At 34.6% G+C, this 20,179-nt stretch overlaps 1 protein-coding gene and 1 long non-coding RNA gene across 2 annotated transcripts; both read left to right on the top strand.

Moving 5' to 3' along the window:
- Positions 1–4,088: 4,088 nt before the first annotated feature.
- On the top strand, positions 4,089–7,659 carry LOC143625576 (uncharacterized). Its single transcript, XM_077095876.1, has 5 exons — positions 4,089–4,899; positions 5,176–5,991; positions 6,649–6,776; positions 6,871–7,138; positions 7,610–7,659. Exons 1-5 carry the CDS (start codon positions 4,089–4,091, stop codon positions 7,657–7,659), a joined length of 2,073 nt encoding a protein of 690 aa, XP_076951991.1.
- Positions 7,660–7,976: 317 nt separating this feature from the next.
- LOC143625584 (uncharacterized) lies at positions 7,977–9,375 on the top strand. Its single transcript, XR_013152297.1, has 3 exons — positions 7,977–8,295; positions 8,466–8,579; positions 8,775–9,375. It is a non-coding gene; the product is annotated as an uncharacterized LOC143625584 (long non-coding RNA).
- Positions 9,376–20,179: the final 10,804 nt, after the last annotated feature.

Raw genomic sequence — 20,179 nt, 5'->3', positions numbered from 1 at the left:
TTTGCAATTTTAGTCTATTATACGCTACGCAATTTACATATTTCGACATTAAATTTGAGTCTCACAATTATTGTGAATTTCTTTCCATTTGATGAGATGTTTCGATGACAATATTTTGCACATGAGATTTCATTTTTGTGTTTTGATTTTCGTGACCGAGTGCAAACTATTCAATAACAATTTGTGTAATACTTTCAAAACCTTAACTTCGCCAAAAATCTCTTTTATCTTTTAAACGATATTTTTATGACTATGTTATTTATATTTAAGCATTTATGTAAACACGATTATATACATTATTCTATGTCATTTCATCTAAGCTAATAACGGCCTATGTGTGGTTGTCTACAAGTTTTGGCGCTATTAGAAACCGTTATTATAATGACGATTATATAAATGGTTTCACAATAGTGGCTGTATTCACGTTTTATCACATTTCATCGATTGTTTTGGTTGTTAACTAAATTCTATTTTATTTATATTGATACACGTATGCGTCACCCCAAAGAAACTCATCTCATTCTCATGTTATCACATTTCATGTAATCATATCCTCAAATACTTATAACCTCAAGTTTGTTCACGTGTGAAACTCATCATACGACGTTATTGCAAGTTGTATAATCGTTTATCCCAACCTTATGTGATCATTTATTAGACTTTTCATTTCTATTTATCGGGTTTCATCTTATCAATTTTATTTAGTACATAGATTTATAAACTTTGGTAACTATCTTGATGACTTTTGACTTCGAATCTTACTTCATATTGTTTACCCTAAATATTTTTTTTTATTTTTATTTGATCGTCTTTAATTATTTACCGATCATGGGATATTCAAATTATCAAACCACGTATATTTATATAATTATAAGAATGGGAGGAAGGTGCTTCAAAGAGTTGTTTTTCATGTTTTGTTTGTTGTACAACACTTGCTTACTTTATGTATCATACACGTGTATTTACTGTCTTACGTGTCCTGTACACCCTTCACTTCTGTATTCTTATTCTTTTCTTCTAATCAGTTGCATTATTGTAACCAGCACCTATTTTCTATCCTTCGCCTAACGATCAGCTAGCAGATTGTTTTGTGCATCGGACCAGTTGAAAACCTAAATGTAATTTCTTTTTCGTTAACTTTTTTTCGTGGTAATTTTTTTTTCTGTTGGACCAAATGCATGTTGTCGATGTCCTTTTATATAATCTCTGACCAATTTATATAGTTGTTTGTAATGATTCTATGCTTTTGGTTTTTGTTTTTTTTTTTGGTTGCACGCCAAGTGTATGATAAAATGTCTGTTGCCATTTACATGTTCATTGATTATTTGTTGCATGTTAGATGTTATTTTGATTGTTTGTCTAATATAGGGATGACAATTACTCCGGTTTGGGTCGGTCTAAGGTAGTGCAAGCCACGTAACGGATTACCGAGAAATGACCCTTTTATACATGTTCAATCGTTGTCGTGTTTGTCTCGAGTTTAGGCAATCCCGAACTCACGCTTAATTTTCCAAAAATGTTCTTTGGTCCTGGTTTCTTATTGGGATTTTTTAAAACATCTGATCAATAAATAAGCAATAGGAGCTGCTAACAACGAATAGACCAAAAAATTACTATAGATTATGAATTTATAGCTATACTTCACATTACCACACATATATTTGTGCTATGCAAACATTAAGCATATGATCCATTGCCATTTGATCTTTTTTGATAACCTTTTGATATAAGAACATGATATAAACAGAGGCTATGAATTATATCCACTCATTCAATCAGAGCAACATTCAAAAATTGATTCAGAATATGATATTTAATGTTTGATGATTCCATGGTGTCAACCATTTAACTTCAATTTTTGATGTTTTACGAATTTCTCATTCAAGTTTTATTACAATGTTTGATTGCTTAACCTTTTTTTTAAGGATCGGCTGTTGACGGATCAGTTGTTGTCAAGCATTCTGGCTGTTGGTGTTATAGTAGAAGAGGATTTACTGCATTATCAAGTATGTGTTATGTATTCCTATTTTTTGTTTATAATTAGGTAGTGATTTTCTAGACTAAATAAAGTACTTCTATTAACAACTCCTTTAAAACGAGGCCTAATTTTGCTATTGACAATAAAACTATCTGCTAAACATGTCACAACGTAAACGACAACGTTCTAATTGTCAAATGTCACCATCGAACTCCTTCACGCCTATAGTTGACAATATACGCCAGTCGTCCAACCCCTCTTCAAGTAGGACTTCTGATGATCTTCATCCTGATATTGTGTCACCTTTCTACATTGACAATGGCGATTGTGAACACGTGTGTGCCTCATTTGGTGCTCTCTTCTGGTATGATGAGCGTTTAGTCTCTAGATCTTCACGTCAAAATCTCAAATATAACCAGTGTTGCAAGGGTGGCACCGTTGTTCTTCCGCTTCCAAGAACACCTTACATAACTATAGTCCATCTTTTCAAGCAGTCTGAATTCATGACAAACATTAGGGCTTACAACTCTGCCTTTCTATGACTTCTTTTGGCGCTAAAGTTGGCAACAGTATCAACCAAGGATATGGTCCTTATATTTTCAAGATATCTGGCCAGATTCATCACTGGCTAGGCTCTCTTTGTCCTCCTCCAAACCAAAGACCATGTTTTTGCAGGTGTATATTTATGATACTGAGAATGAATCTCCAATAGACTTCGTACGTTTACTGATGACACTCATTGTTCTCTAAATGCTGAAACTGTGGCTGCATTGTCAAACATTCTTGAACATTGCAATGAGTTAGTCAAACTTTTCCGAACCGCTAGGCATGTCATTTCCTCTGTTGATAGCCCCAGTTTTAGTGTTTGTCTTTATGGCTCTGATAGGAATCGTTCATATGACCGACCATCTATTGGCACGCTCGGGGCTATTATTTCGGATGATGACGCGACATGTCATAAGTATGACATTGTCATTCGTCATAAAGTTGACAAGGTATAACGAATAAGCAAACTACACCCATTGTATATGCCACTCCAATACCCATTGCTTCTCCCATATGGTGATAGTGGATGGTCACCGAATCTCTGTCTACGTCTTCCCGATGGCACACGCAAAAAAACACTCACTGTCAACATGTACTATAGTTATGTCCTACATGACCGACACAATGTATACAACTTACCATTGAGAGGTGGTCGTCTGTCGCAACATTACATTGTTGACGCCTACGTATGCATTGAGGAAAAGAGGCTAGACTATATAAGAAACAACCAAAATTTTGTTCCGATGTGAGCTCCTCCAAGATATACATGATGCAGTACAACGTGGTGACACTGAAGCTCGAGACGTTGGTAAACGCATATTCCTCCCATCTTCGTTCACTGGAGGGCCACGTTATATGTATAAGCATTATCAAGATGCACTGGCCATCTGTAGAGTACATGGTATTCCTCAATATTTCATTACCTTTACATGTAATGTTAACTGGCCAGAAATTAAAAGATACATGTCAAGATTTCCATCGCTAAAACCTCAAGATCGTCCAGACATAATTGCTAGGGTCTTCCAAATGAAAGTCAAATCTTTCGTCAGATTCCTAAAAACAAAAAAACCTTTTGGTACTGTTGCTGCAGGTTGGTTGCTCCTATTACTATATATACACTCTTAAATTATGTATTGTCTTTTGTTCACAATTATCTAAGTTCGTCTTCTTTTCCATGATATAATAGACGTATACACTATTGAGTTCCAGAAAAGAGGTCTTCCCCATTGCCACCTGCTGCATATAAGATTAGGGACGAATCGGATGTTGACTGGTACATTTCTGCCCAAATTCCGGACCCTTCGATTGATCCTCACCTGTATCAAATTGTTACTGACCTAATGATACATGGTCCATGTGGTTTGTTAAATCCAGCATCCCCATGTATGTCATCTGGCACTTGCTCGAAGAGTTTCCCTAAAGCATACCAAGAATCAACATCAATTGACGACAACTGTTATGTGCACTATAAACGTCCATCAGATGGTCTCACTATTGTCAAAGCCGGTGTAAAAGTTGACAATGGATTTGTGGTCCCTTATAATTGTATCTTTCTTTGCATTTCATGGCTCACATTAATGTTGAGTATTGTGGTTGGAGCATGCTTATCAAGTATCTTTTCAAATACATATCAAAGGGGGTCGATCGTGTCCGTTACACCATAACAAGTACACAATGCCCGACAGACATTTCACCACAACAACTGTCACGTGTAAATGAGATCCAAAATTTCCTTGATGGTCGTTTCATATGCCCACATGAAGCATCCTGGAGAATCTTCAACTTTCGTATTCATGAAAGAAACCCAGCCATTCAATCCCTCGCTGTTCATTTAGAGAACATGCAAAACATTACCTTCAGGGACAATGATCTTCTCCATAATGTTTCGTCCAACACTTTCAACGGCCGAACCACATTGACAGCGTGGCTACATAACAACAACCATGACAGCTCCGGCCATCACCTACAATACATAGACTATGTCACAGAGTATTCATGGAAACCACAATCAAAATCTTGGGTCAGACGATCCTTAGACACTGAACCCACTATTGGCAGACTTATTTACATACACCCAAGCTCCGGCAAAACCTTTTACTTGCGTATGTTGCTAGGATATCAAAAGGGTTGCCAATCCTATGCTTGCATACGCACTGTGAATGGTCATTGCTATCCAACATTCCGTCAGGCATGTGAGGCTCTAGGCCTCCTAGGAGATGACAAAGAATGGTCATCCGCAATTGACGAGGCATCATGTTGGGCTTCTGCATCAGAGATTCGCGCTCTTTTTGTCCAAATGCTTCTGTACTGTGATCTCTCAAACCCACTTGAACTTCTTAACAAACATTTGCAAAAAATAGGAGACGATGGTCAACGTACATACAACATCCGTAATCAATATGACTTAAACCAGTACGTTCTGTATGAACTATAGCTTTTACTACAATCAAATCCTTCTTGCAAGTCGTTGAAAGATTACGGGCTGCCAATGCCTAATGCTAACATGTTACAACGACTTCAAAACAAGGTACTTATGGATGAAACAAACTACGACTGACAATCATTAGCTGCTGAACACATGTCTACCTTACAACTACTTAATCGGTAACAACGGTTGATATATGATCATGTTATGCTCGCTATTTCGTCAGGACAACAAACCTTATGCTTTGTGTATGGTCATGGCGGCACAGGCAAGACGTTCTTATGGACAACCATTATTGCTGCACTTCATTCAACAGGCAAAATTGTTCTTGCGGTTTCCGCCTCTGGTATTGCCTCACTACTATTGCCTTCAGGCAGAACAACACACTCCAGGTTCAAAATCCCATTAGACATGACAAATGAGTCAACATGTAATATTAAAAAGAACACTCAACTTGCACAACTAATGAACGAAACAACTCTTATCATATGGGATGAGGCGCCAATGAGTGATAAAAAGTGTTTCGAAACGCTTAACAGATCTCTTAGAGACATATTCAACAACAATCACTTACCATTTGGTGGCCGATCCATGCTACTTGGTGGCGATTTCAGACAAATCTTACCCATAGTACCTAAGGCACCAAAAACAACAATAATAGCGTCTTCCCTTCCAAGGTCACACCTTTGGCCACACTTCAAGGTGTTCAAACTAACAGAAAACATGCGACTTCATAGACCTAACCTTACAAATCAACAAAGAGACCTTATATGCTCTTTTTCGTCATGGTTAGTAGACGTAGGTGACAGGAATATAGGAACGGTAGACCCTGCTGACCCAAACACTACAAAAACAATTGAAATCCCTGCACAATATTTGGTACCATACAAAGAGGGTGCATTAACAGACCTCATAAAGTTCATATACGACAATGAAACTTTAGAAAAACCATCAGCGACTACTTTGTCATCAAAAGCTATCGTCTGCCCTAAAAACGAAACAGTTAATGAACTAAACTCATCAATCCTCGCCATTACCCCTGGTATGACACAAACGTACCTTAGTATTTAGTCAATTGTCGCACAACCAGGTGACCGAAACGACCAAGAATCCCTATATCCTGTTGAATACCTAAACCTTCTTAACCTCAATAGTTTACCCCCACACATTCTAGAACTAAATATCGGTGCGCCTATAATGCTTCTTAGGAACCTAAACCCTATTGACGGCTTATGTAATGGCACGAGACTTATCATCACACAACTCCTACCAAGAATAGTTGAGGCACGAATCATGACAGGAAAGTTTATAGGACGCCGCGTCTATCTAACTAGGATAACATTAACACATAAAGATAAAGAATTACCATTCGAGATGAAACGAACACAATTCCCCATTAGACTTTTCTACGCAATGACAATAAACAAAAGCCAGGGGCAATCTTCAGACAAAATAGGCATATACCTACCACATCCGGTATTTGCTCATGGACAACTATACGTCGCTTTGTCAAGAGCAACCTCACCGCAATCATTAAAAATTTTAATAGTTCCACAAGATAATGAACAATCCCAAATCACAAAAAACGTAGTATATACTGATTTTCTAGATGAAATACATACAACATACAGCTACTAACATACAGAATACAGCTATATTATCTAACATATATGTTTACTTAATTTACGTATTCAAACAGAAATGGCAAACATACGCATATGTGATATAAAAGGACAAAAGCCAGGAATCATCACTGTTCGAGTACTAAAACAATGGATATCAAAAGGCAGACGTTCAGAGCTATGCTACCTACTGGTTGACGAGAATGTAAGTAACAAACAACATAAAAAAAATAACTGGTGAATTCAATGTTTCATATAATACAATGGTCAAAACAATCACATTTATTATCATGTTGCAGGGTGATGCAATAGACGCCATTGCAGACTTACATAACAGGTCACACTTTGAATCATTGATTCAGGTTCAATCATGCTACAAGATCACCGACTATGTGGCAATCCGGTCAAGAAGGTCAATGTCAGTTACTTCACACGCTGCTTCTATACAAATTGGACTCAAGGCTGAATTCGAACTCATATCTAATGACACTATCCCGAAGTGTTACTACGATATCGTGAACCATGATGTCCTAAAACAACGTCTTGGATCATGGGAGATACTCACAGGTAACATACACATGATAAAAATAAATTAAAAAAAATACAGCCCCTAACTAACACTGTTAACAAAATATCCCAGATTACATTGGGCGCGTCATCACGAACAAACTGGTAGACATAAACATAAGGAACAACAGAGCAGTCGTGCGGAAGATAAAAATACAAGACACAAGGTAAACATCAGCACTCTCTCAAACCATTATATACAACAGAAGCAACAACACGTTTAACTCAATTGATTCTCATGTGAAACAACAACACTGTTCTCATAACCCTTTGCCCAGAAAAGAAAGACTTGGTTGATGAAACAACTTCTTTTGGAGGATATAATCGCAATCATATCAGCGAGAGTCACAGAATATGAAGGTATGTAAAAACATTGTTAAAGGTCACAATCACGAACATACTTGACTCTGTTGCCTACGAAGATTTACCAGTTTACATTTTTTAGGGCATTTACTAAGTTTGTGTTTTTAGATCATGTAAACGTTAAAGCATTGCCAACATCTTCGTTTAAACAGGTTTAGCCACCTTAAAAAAGCGGGGGGGGGGGGGGGGGGCATATACTTTTAGATTCCATTGTCAAATATATCAAAGTGTTTTTTTAAGAATAATTGATTTTGTAATATGTCTAACGTTAGACATGGCTGTAAGTATTATTACATTTTCATATTGTGTATGGCCTAAGAATCAACTTTGCGTCAAATACGGTTTATATGCTATGTTCTTCACCTTACGAAAAGATTATTACATTCTCGAATTATGTTAGTTATTATAAAATATATTGTTCCCCATTCTTGTAACCAACTTTTGCTTTAATCTTGACCCTTTAAAGTCTCTAGCATCAAATCTCAGCCGTTTAAACCCCTTCAAAACCTTCTAGAAGCAGTAGTTCATGGCAGTTTTACTGTCTCTCTCCAATACTTAGGCAGTTACAGACGGTTTTGGTTTCCTCCACTAATTCCGTAATCGTAGTTAAAGCTATAAAAACATCCAAAAGTCATCACAATTCATCTGTTCTAACTCCAAGGTAACCCTAAAAATCTATGTATCATTCCATACTCTCCCCTCTGTTCTGTTACTCAATAATTATTGATTCACAGCCGCACGTTTCTGTTTCTGCTTGGTTAAGCATCATCTCATGGCTGTGCCAAATATTCTAGGTAATGAATCGATGTTGTATCAACCTTTATTTTGATTTATATTGCATTTAGTGTTTCGCCAAGAGGCATTAATCAGCTACTTAGATCCACATTTGAAAGAAAAATATGTATTTGTTGTTCGATTATGTTCCGTCAGAATTACAATAAAAGTTTTAATATTTCATGTACAGGGTAGAGTTCAATATTTGAATTTAGATTACCTTCTTTACAGTTTGTCTGGGCGTTATTGATGAAGATACGGTGCATATACAAATGTATTGGTTTCTGCTGCAATTAATATAAAGGTATCTATTAACCTTTTTAGTAAGATTATGAAAGAACTAGCATATGCTTTGTGTATCATGCATTAATCAATATTTTGCATTAGTGACATGTATGGTTTTCTTTTTCTTTAAAATGGTGCACTCACCTTTAGGTTGCTGCAGTGCTTTTTTTACATATTCAAGACTTAAATCTCTTCTTGCCTTTGGTCATTGCAGACTAGCTGTTCACTCTTATGGAGTTTGGATTTGATCTACGTTTCCATTTAATGTTGCTGACTTTCAATCAATCATACCCGGTTAAAAATCCCGTCAATAGCAAGGCTCTTAGCAAGTTAGCATGGACTTACAGGTTTCAATGTTATCTATATTACAAGGTGAGAACTTAAGAGGTTTCAGTTTTTAAATTATTATATTTTTATGAAGAATAAGTAATGCATGTGTATTTAAGGAAGGAGGTCAATGATGGTTTCAACAGCATCATGTATTATTGGTGTTGTGTTAATAGCACTTGCTCCTGGTTTTGCAGTTATGGCAATTGGTCGCTTTATAAACTAAACTGTATATGAATCAGACTGTATCTTCTAAACAATTAAATATTAATATTCATATATTATATCTATGAAATAAGAAAAACATAGTTATTATCCACATGTAGCACTTTTTTTATTTTATGGACTTGTGCAGCTTAACGTAGTCATTCGTATCTTCCAATTCCTTTTGCCAAACTCATTTACTGCAGCAAGCCAATGGTCACAGCACAGGAAGTCGAGGACCAACTTTGTTTGAAAGGCTAAGCAAGACAAGCACGGTGCTATTCTCACAGATAAATTTTTTGAAGTTTGAAAATATATGGGTTGGGTTGTAGGTTGAAGGTAGGTTTTTTGCTTTGTTTCCACCAAATTTTTTTTAATGAATAATATGTTGTGAAATATGATTACAAAATTTATAAGATTTTCAAAGAAATGTTTTAGGTGAGGAAATCGCAAAATAACAGGTCGGGTTACGTCAAATCATATACTTTTTTTTTTTTGCAATGGGTCGACATAAACATTTTCTGTTTTTTTATTTTTTTTAAAAGCAAGTTTATGATTAGACATGTTTTCCTGCAAAAATTTTTAAATAATAATAACTTTGTGTAATTGATTACAAACTTTTGTAAACTTTTTCTGAATAATATTTTAGGATGGCATGGCAAGAATTAAACGGGTCGGATTACAAGTCAAAAGGATACATATTTTGCTATGGGTAGACATTTTTTCCTCCCATTTTTCTAAAATAGAAATTTGGTCAAGAAAACATCATGTTTATGTGTGTGTATTGAGATTTAACTAACTTAACATCTTAATATATATATTTTGTTTTGTTTATTTATTTCAGGATAGGAATTATAGCTCTTGCTAAAATGGAAGCATCATATATGCATGAAAAGAAAACCTCTTCATGTATAAAATTTAGTCCTTTTTTATATTGATTCAAGGAAACACAAAGTTATTACTCTATGTAACATTGAAGGGGATGTAGTTGTACCTTGATCATAAACAAGTACTTTTCTTTTTTGTTTACAATGCAAGAAAATATATTTGTATTGTTATAACATCGAACTACCCGTCCACCGGACGGGTATAAAACTACTTATTTAATGTTGGTGACATCTATTATTTGATAGATTTGTAGTTTTCTTTACTATAGAAATATACAAAAATCGAGATAGAAAAACATTATAGGTATGGTCAACCCTCTCCGTTTTTTACTCATTTTTTTCAAAAACATTTAAACACTACTCTTCATGAAAAATTTGACGTATTAACTACCCCCAACTAGAGATGGTCAAAAAAACCGGTCCGGGAACCGGTTTGCCGGTTTAAAACCGGAAACCGGTTTTTACAAAAACCGGTTTTTTAAAAACCGGTTTTGACCGGTTTACAAACCGCCGGTTCGTATTTCGGTTACAAGTTTTAGAGCCAAAATCGGTTAACAAACCGGTTAATGGAAAAAACCGGTTTTTTTTAAAACCGGTTATTATGAAAAAAACCGGTTATTAACCGGTTATTTTAAAAAAAAACCGGTTAACCGGTTATTAACCGGTTCTAACCGGTTTCTAAACCGGTCCAAACCGGTTAGACCGGTTAGGGTTTTGACATACAAAAACCGGTTATTAACCGGTCCGGTTATTAACCGAACCGGTTTTTTTTCGGGCCAAAAAAAACCGGTCCGGTTAATAACCGAACCGGTTTTTTTAAAAAAACCGATTTGTGCACCTCTACCCCCAACCCTAACCCCGTATGTTACTTTATAACCGAACCGGTTTTTTTTCGGGCAAAAAAAAACCGGTCCGGTTAATAACCGAACCGGTTTTTTTAAAAAAACCGATTTGTGCACCTCTACCCCCAACCCTAACCCCGTATGTTACTTTAATGAAATATATTGTAGATACTCAGACTATATGATGTGTTTCTTTAAAGAATCAACTTTGCGTCAAATACGATTTATATGTTGCGTTCTTCACCTTACGAGAAGATTATAACATTCTTGAATTATGTTAGTTATTATTTAATATTGGTGACATGTTTTATTTGATAGATTTGTAATTTTCTTTATTATAGAAATATACATAAATAGAGATAGAAAAACATTATTAATTCGAGTGTTCTAAGTTAGTAGGGGTAAGGTATGGTCAACCCTCTCCGTTTTTTACTCATTTTTTCCAAAAACATTTAAACACTCACCTTTATGAAAATTTTACGCATTAACTACCCCAACCGTAACACCCCCTAACCCCGTGTGTTTCTTTAATGAAACTCCTAAATGGTCCTTGAGTCAAACTTAAACTTCATTACAATTTTTGACTTTCAAATACTATGAAAATTGATGAATACCAAAAGAAGAAAAATTAGTGTCGAGAGTGGGTTGAACCCACGCCTTTTCGGACTAGACCAAATCGACCATCCCGACTTGATGTCATAGCAAAAGAACTTATATTTAAGCTATCAAAGAACATTACACACTATTAAGAGATATAAACATAAGACAAAATGTGTTTTCAATTGGTTGTGTTGAATTGTTTATTTATTTCAGACCTAATTCTCATGAGTTAAACATCATTCATCTATCGAAACAGGTACGCCACAGCTCGAGTCAACCCATATCGCAGAAATTATTGTGAATCCAGCAGGCAACTACTTCCAGCAACATATTGACAGGTAACCAATTTTCGATTTACAATGCATTTTCTTTTTTGTTCATGACGCCTTTTTCATTCTTACATAAAACATTCCTAACTGACGCAAATTGGATAAAAAAAACAGATTACTAGATCTTCCACTGGAATAGCAAAATAACGAACACAAAACACCAATAACAATCCATCAGCTGCTGCAGAAACCACCTCAATACAGCTCAGTAAGCAATTACAAAACAAAAACACAATAAAACTTACAAAGGTCAAATACCACTCACTCTCTTATTCTCATAACAACATTTGTATGCAGCATCAAAGAACTAAATTTACTTGCAACGCAAGAATCTATGAAGTTGAGACCAATCGACATTGGTATTTCGCACAGTGTTCTGAATGCAAAAACACACTGCAGATCCAACATAATGGGAAACCATCATTCGGATGCAGAGACCACAAGATTATCACTCCAGACTTCCAGTAAGTATCACAACCAGTTTTCCTAAATAAACACATTAACCCAACAAAACACTAATTGGCATACACAACAGGTACTGCCTCAATGCAAAGATAACTGACGACACAGAAATAACTGACGCTGTAATCTACAATGAAACAATGCTAGATTACCTCAAAACAGATTGCCAAGTCATGGTAGAAGACATGGGAAACTACGACTCAAAAAAGCTACCACCACCAATCTCCACATTGATAGGAATGACCATGAACTTTACCCTCATAGTGAGGGGACACAGATAAGTTATTATCAACAATATTTCAAAACCAACGACAAACACAACAAATCTACCGCCCCCAACACCTGACCCAAAATACAAAAGACCATCACAACAAACAACAGGTACTCAATTACACATATAGTTTAAATTTTTGTTACTCAATTGTTTCTATAGATTATTATGACTTTGGAAATAGTACTAACTAAATTATGATTATAGGTCCATACGAAAATAAGAAAAAAATGCATTGGCAAAAACAAAAGCACGATGTTGGCAACACAAGGCCTAATCTTTTTTATTAACAGCTTAACACCACCCAATATTTTATTATGTCAACCCACATGATGGGCCTTTTGTAAAGAACATTGTAGTAGTTTATTATGTCAACCCACATGATGGGCCTTTTGTAAAGAACACTGTAGTGGACCTTAGATGAAAAACATGGGTGTACTAGAACTATGTCATATGCAGTGACCACTTTGACTATTAAACCTAGCATAGATAAACAACGCCGCTTTGCGGCGGGTTAAAAACCTAGTATTTTCTATAAAATATATAAATAAAAATATGTATTTTTATATTTGTATAACCTGAGTTAGTTTTTTCACATATATTACTAGTTAATTTTTTTCACATATACACTTGTTTTTGAACTTTGAACCTAACCACATACGTTAAGGAGAAAGTAAAATTAACAATACAAACCCGTTATTTGGACCTAAACTAACTAAGGGGTTGTTTGACAAACCTCTGAATTATTAAGTGCTGAATGGGTAAGATGTCTGAATGAGTAATATGATCTGAACCAGTAAGAGCTGAATGAAATGTATCTGTTTGGTTAGACATCTGAAAAACTGTGCAAAATTACTATTTTACCCATTTGCGTAGATTTGGTATTAATCTCATTCAAAAGATCAAATGATTTTAAACAAACAAGATTTTATATTCATTAATGAAAAAAAATTATCAGTTTCAGTTCTTTAAACAAAAAACGGGAAATTAGAATCTATAAGTATTATAAAGTTAGAAATTTTTACACTGTTTATACAAATAATATACTAATAATATAATACTAAACAAAATTGTAACAAAAGTTATATGCAATACTAAACAACTATATACAATACTAAACAAATACTAAACAGAATTTAACAAATATATATTGTAAGTTATCTCTTACCCAGAAACCGCTAATGGATCTCCACCGGAGAACTTCAAGAGAGGTGGTGCATGGAGGCTAGTGATGGTGGTGTGTTGGAAGACTCTTGTCGAACAACATAACCTTTCCCCTTCATCTCTTACCCTTTTTTCCTGGTCACAAGTCATCAGATAAGGCCCCATCGATTTTCCGGTGACCTTGTTAATGACGGAATTGGCAGGGTGGATGCAACAATAAATGGTGAAAGGTTGTGGTGGCTGTGTTTGGTTGTGGTTGGGGTCGGTTTTACGGTGAGAATGGGTGACGGCTGTTAGGGTTTCACTTAGAGCTGCTTCTTCGGCGAGCTCTTGCTGGTTCTCCGGCGACGACCCATCACGCATGGTGGTTGGATGAAAAATGGAGGGTGATTTGGTCTTGATTCCATTCAACAACCATTTGTTCTCATTCCCCATCAATTTCTAGCTGAACCATTCAGAGGTAAATTATCTGACCGAATCAGACCTAAGGGTTGAACCAAACACTCCGAATCTGACCGATTTAAACATTTTCCTCTTAATGGGTCAGATTCAGACTCTACCAAACAGCCCCTAACTAATATAAGTATTATACCTATTATTGGTATAACAAAACCTAGATAATGTTTGCAATTATTAGTCTAACTCTACTAGGTTGAAAACCAGAACCTTCCTAACTTTAGAAACTTTAACTTGGTACGATATTATTTATCTTGTCACGTGACTAATAATACTATATAATAACATAGCGTAAGTCTAAAGAATATAATATTACAACTTTCTAAGTAAGGAAACTTTGTCACAACTCTTGACATAATAAATCAACACAATCCCAAACAACCTTTAAGTTAAGGTATTAAAATATGCAACTTAGGTCACTAGCAGATCTAATATGATGCATATCATGTTTAATGACATGTTATATACATTTAGGGATGTCTATCAATTGGAGTCGTTTATGGCATAGCATACAAGATTCTCTAGAGTTTTAATATTCACGCATACGCACAAACAAAGGTGAGTTCATGCATCACCCTTTTTCTTAAATTTTTGGGTGGATACATGCTTCTATATGTTTTTAAAATTATTGGTGTATTATTAATAAAGACCAATTTAGCTGCTAAAAACAATCCTCGACTTTGTAGCACAATATTAACTCCATTAGGAGCCACATATATATGGGTAGTACTATCTGGGGAAGACCCCGCACACAGTGGGCCTATATCATGGACGATCTCCCACTGAATGATATAATGGTTATATTGTGACATATATCGGTGCATTTTTGTATCTTATGTTGGCAGACATAAGCAAATTTGACCCATAACAATAAGGGGTATGGGTAAGGGGTTTATATAGTTTAGATGTTCACAGGTTTGATTGTGAGTTTGCTTAATGTGCACCATACTATTTAGATTCTTTTTATATATATGTTTTTATAAACTAAACTCATGAACTCACCAACTTTTTAGTTGACCAAATTATTTTAAGCATGTGTTCATGAACCTTTTCTCAAGATATGGAAATTTAGTTCTTAGACAAAAGCTCACTTTGGAGATAGAAGATCCTTTTAGAAGACTTATGTTGAACCGTAGAGCTTAACCCGAAGTAGCCATGATGGATAGTAGAGTTTCTTCACATAATTTGATAGTAGTTGGAATTCTAGCTTTGAATTTTTATTTGACAGTTTATTGTAACCTTGACATAGTGTCATAATATACATTTGCTACCTTATTTCTGCTGTGTTTTGGTTGGTATTCAATCGTCATGTCCAGCTTCATATTCGGGTGTGACAGCCGGTCACTACGACGTTCGTATGATCATACTAAAATATGTTGGACCTCTCCGAATACGTTCAAATAAAGCAAGTAAGCAAATAGCAAGTTAGGCATAAACTGCTATACACACAAGGATATCAGTTGCTAATGTGGATAATAATAATAATAAGAAAGTACTGTAAATACGCATATGTCCCCAAAACATTGAAAACAAGTAAAAGAATAAAGTGATTACTCACATTAGTAAATAAGCAGAGCGAGAATGATTCGATAAGAAAGCGATAAATTACGCTCTTCGGGAATTACCGATGAGCAATCCTAATTACAATAATTGCGGAAAATAAATACGAATTGAATAACGAATCTAAAAATTGATAGAGATTCGGGACTTTGATGATCAAGTGTGTTCTTGCAAAAGTTAAATATTACATAGATTTATTATTACTTTATTGATTTGAATTATTAATTTAATAAATAGTATATTTTAATTAATAAAATACTTAAATAAATATTTATAAAATTTTGAATAGATTATCTAAAGAAATTTGTTTTAAATGTTTATTTTAAACTAAAAGTACGTTTAATGTATTTATATATATATATATATATATATATATATATATATATATATATATGTATATATATTCTTACTAATAATTATGATTTCTTTTATTTTAGTATTGTAGATAACAAATAATTGATAACAAGTAATAATATTTATATAAAATAAAATCTTTTATAACATACTCGAGCTTATAACCATATTTTGATATGTTAATTACGTGATAAATTATATATATATATATATATATTAAATTAAAACCCTTTTTAAATATTTAATACTAAAACCTTTTAACAAATTTTAGTAACTATTTATAAACCTTGTTGTGATTCTAGTGTTTGTCTATATGTATCTTTGTTGAAGAAATTTTTTTCACTAGTAAATCATTATGCTCTTCAAGCGAATCAATTCTAGACTTAATAGATTCACATTCAAAACAAGGCACATTTTTCAGATAATTTAACAGAAGAAGAACTAATCTCGTCAATCTTAGCCATGCATGGAAAAGAAGTTGGTTGCATATGACAAGAATCATCATTATCCGATTCTGTCTCATTGTCAGAAGACATTTCATTCCCATTAGCATCTTGAAAACTTTCAGTAGCTCGAACATTGCCAGATTTGCTTGATAATCATTACACAACAGCCTTTGAGTCCAGTCAATTCCTTCAGTAGAGAGAAGAGCTTGTGATCCTGAAGCTTTAGAAAAATTACCACCAGAAGACTTTTCAGGAGAATCATTAACCTTCTTTTCAGAATTTTTTTCTTGACTTCGAGGTCCATTATACTCCATCTTCGGCTTAACACATTCTTTGGCAAAATGACCAAACTCTTGATAGTTGTACCATTTGACTTTAAGTTTGTCAAAACCAACTCGTTTGTTCAGAGATGGTAAGTCTTTACCAGTTCGTTGCATAAACTTCTTCCCCTTTCTAATAATCATGGCCATATTCAATTTGAGATCCATTAGTTCCAAATCATTTGGATTGATTTGGTCATAGTCTTTATCAGTCAGCTCACTTGTAGCAATTTTACATCCTACCAAGTTTTCATATTATGACATAAACGCACAAAGAAAAGCAAATTATGTTCAGCTTCTTTCATGTTAACATTTGGTGGTGCTGATCCCCAAAATTGTCATTAAACCCAAAAGCCATGAAATATAAATTAGGATCACTATAGGCAGAAGATCCCTCTTGTGCACTTTGAGTAAGAAATGCAGTAATTGGAGTTGGAGAACTACTCAAAGGCAAACAACCTCCATAAGGAGTTGGATCTTGAGTTTACTTTGAAGATTTCTGACATTTTAGATCATATTCTCGATCTTCCACTTTTTGCATGAATTCCATGGCCGTTAGATCTTCATTCTTGAAATAGTTGTTTTCTTTCAACACCATTAGAAACGTTGAATATGAACCAGGTAAAGCATTCTTTACTATATCAATTTATCAGATTCAGATGGTTCCATCTTTAACTTGTTCATTTCAGCTATCAAATGATTAAAACGAGTGAGCATCGTTTCAACAGTCTCACCTCTTAATAAGTTAAAGTTTCTAAATTGAAACTTCAACATCACTTTCTTGCTTTATTACGTATTTCCCATACTTCTCATCTTGATGTGTTGAAACAATGATGCACATATCTTAATACTCCCTACTTGATGAAAGATATTATCAGGTAATGCCATAGTCAAAGTAGAGTATGCTTTAGTCTCAATCTCTGAAGATTTCTTTTCGTCTTGCCAGTATTCAGAAAAGGCTTTTGGAGTAAATCCTGTAATTTCATTTCCAATAATAGGAACAGTATACACATCGTTAAGGCAATGAAACGTGGTTCCCATTTAGCAAAATCACTAAATTTCATCAAATGATGACATTTCGAATGAGATCCAATTTCAGCATCAAGATGTAACATTTGCTGCATTAGTACGTAAGAAGAAGCCATTGCATAATAACCAGCCATTTTAAGTCAATAAAAGTTTAAATCTTAACAAATTCAATATTAAGGGATTAAAATAAAAATTCAATAGCGAATGAGTGAAGATGGTTGATAATTAATGAGGAACAGTAACTTAACGAATGACCAGTAATTACTGACGAATGACCAACACGTATAATTAACGAATAAATGATGAATGAGTAATGAATGGATTACGAATGAGTGAGCGAATGAGTAACGAATGAGTGACGAATGAGTAAATGAATGAATGAGCGAATGAGTAACGAATGAGTGACGAATGAGTAACGAATGGTTGAGATCGAATGACAAATTACTAATAACCAATTAGCTACAGTGACAAATGAGTTTGTTATTCTGTTGTAACAAACTTAACACGTGTCACGAATTAATTAGGATCTGATAACGAATGAAGATCACATGCATAACGAATGATCGAATGACTATGTATCTTCAAATCTTCAAACAATTATTTCCAGATTCTGGAAAACTTCCAGATCCAACTGTTCAAACCTAACGATATTTCCTTAATATATAACCATATTCAATAATGAATTATAATATTTAGCAAACCTGAAATTTATCATACAAGCATACATTAGACGGGATGAAGTGTTGTAGCATATGGATCAATACTTGTGTAGATTGAAGAAACATGCCAAATACATATTAGTTTAAATACTATACTATTTAAGTTTTTGAATTGAAGATACATTCTCAACATGTTTTATGGTAATTAATGCATTAGGATCCAATGTGATAGATCCAAATATTATTTCGAGTATTGAGAACAGCCGGACACGAATACATATGGTTACTATGTTACTTCAACACTAAACTACCATATAAAAATTAGGATACTTACATCGATGTATCATACTTCGGGTTATTCGGGTCAACCCGAATAAGGGTATTTCAACCCAAATACCGACCCAAATATTTTATCTCGGGTTTGGGTTAGGAGTTTAATCGGTTCGGGTGAATTCGGATCGGGTTATTCGGGTCTTGGGCCACTTCGGTTAGGGTTCCTTATTTGGGTACGGATAAAAAACACACCCCTATTATGGATTACTTGATCAATTTTTCACCAAATTGATCAATCAAAGGCTCAAACAACCCGTATCAATCTCGCGAACGCACTCAAACCATTCTGCAAACCTCAAATCGTTTCAAACTATACCCAAAATCCTATAAATCATATAACAGAATCCCGTGTTTCGTACAATGCTCAAAATCAACCCAAAACCATATCAAACATAATCAATAATCCAACTCATCAAACACACAGAACACAAATCCAATTCTGATTCTAATTCCACCAAATCAACCTCCAATTAACATCTCATCATGTTAATTCATATAGATTCTATAAACTTAAGCTTAAATAAAAAAAAACTAGCAATTAATAACTAGATTAATCAATCAGTCCATTACAAATTACCTTAACTTGATGTGCGAAACGGTCTATTAAATACTTAACCTAACCTAGACACTCTAGTTTTAAATTTATAAATCTAGACTATCCTAATGCTAGACCACTAGACAGGCAAGTGTACTTATCAACTGTAGTAAAGCCTAATGAAGTCCGGATATCAAACCCACGAGACACTAGCGACACCTAAACTAGACTCTGACTAATATCTTAAATAAATTGATTTTATTGATTTTTGTCTTTTTTAATTATTAACTAAAAACTAAAAAATATTTAAACTAAAACTGACACGAACAAATCGAACTAGAACTCAAATAAGGGAAACAACTACCTAGGCAAGAAATCCTACTATTTAACTAATAAACTCTTGTAATTGGATATATGATTGGTAACCGGGTTCTAAAAATATGACACTAAGGAATAACTAAAGTACGCTAGATCACCTCCTGGTCTCACCAACAATACCATGTAAGCTCAACGGTTTAATGGTTCGGATCACCTCCCAGTCCCACGTTACCTAACTATGCTAAGGTACCCAAAGATTAAATTACCTCCCGGTCTCTCTAATCACAAAACACCCTAAGGCATAAAGGAGTATTCTTGTTGGTACATGATGTCAGTAGTTCAGTGTCTAGTGTCTGTAATCGAGTTAGTTGGATTTGTGTTTTGGATGTAAGCGAAGTTCTCACAAGTTCGCTGATATAGGCGAACTTGTGGAACAAGCGAATTTAGGAACAACTTCGCCTAAACATGCTAGGCGAAGTTGTCGTGCTTTATAAGTGTTTAGGTTACGGCTTAGTAGAACAGA

The sequence above is a fragment of the Bidens hawaiensis genome, unplaced genomic scaffold (assembly GCF_021521415.1).
Source record: "Bidens hawaiensis isolate Kalapana, Puna unplaced genomic scaffold, B.hawaiensis_p1.1 tig00004124_1, whole genome shotgun sequence".
NCBI lineage: Eukaryota > Viridiplantae > Streptophyta > Magnoliopsida > Asterales > Asteraceae > Bidens > Bidens hawaiensis.
The sequence above is the reverse complement of the archived record's forward strand: the minus strand, read 5'-3'. Positions and strand labels throughout refer to the sequence as shown.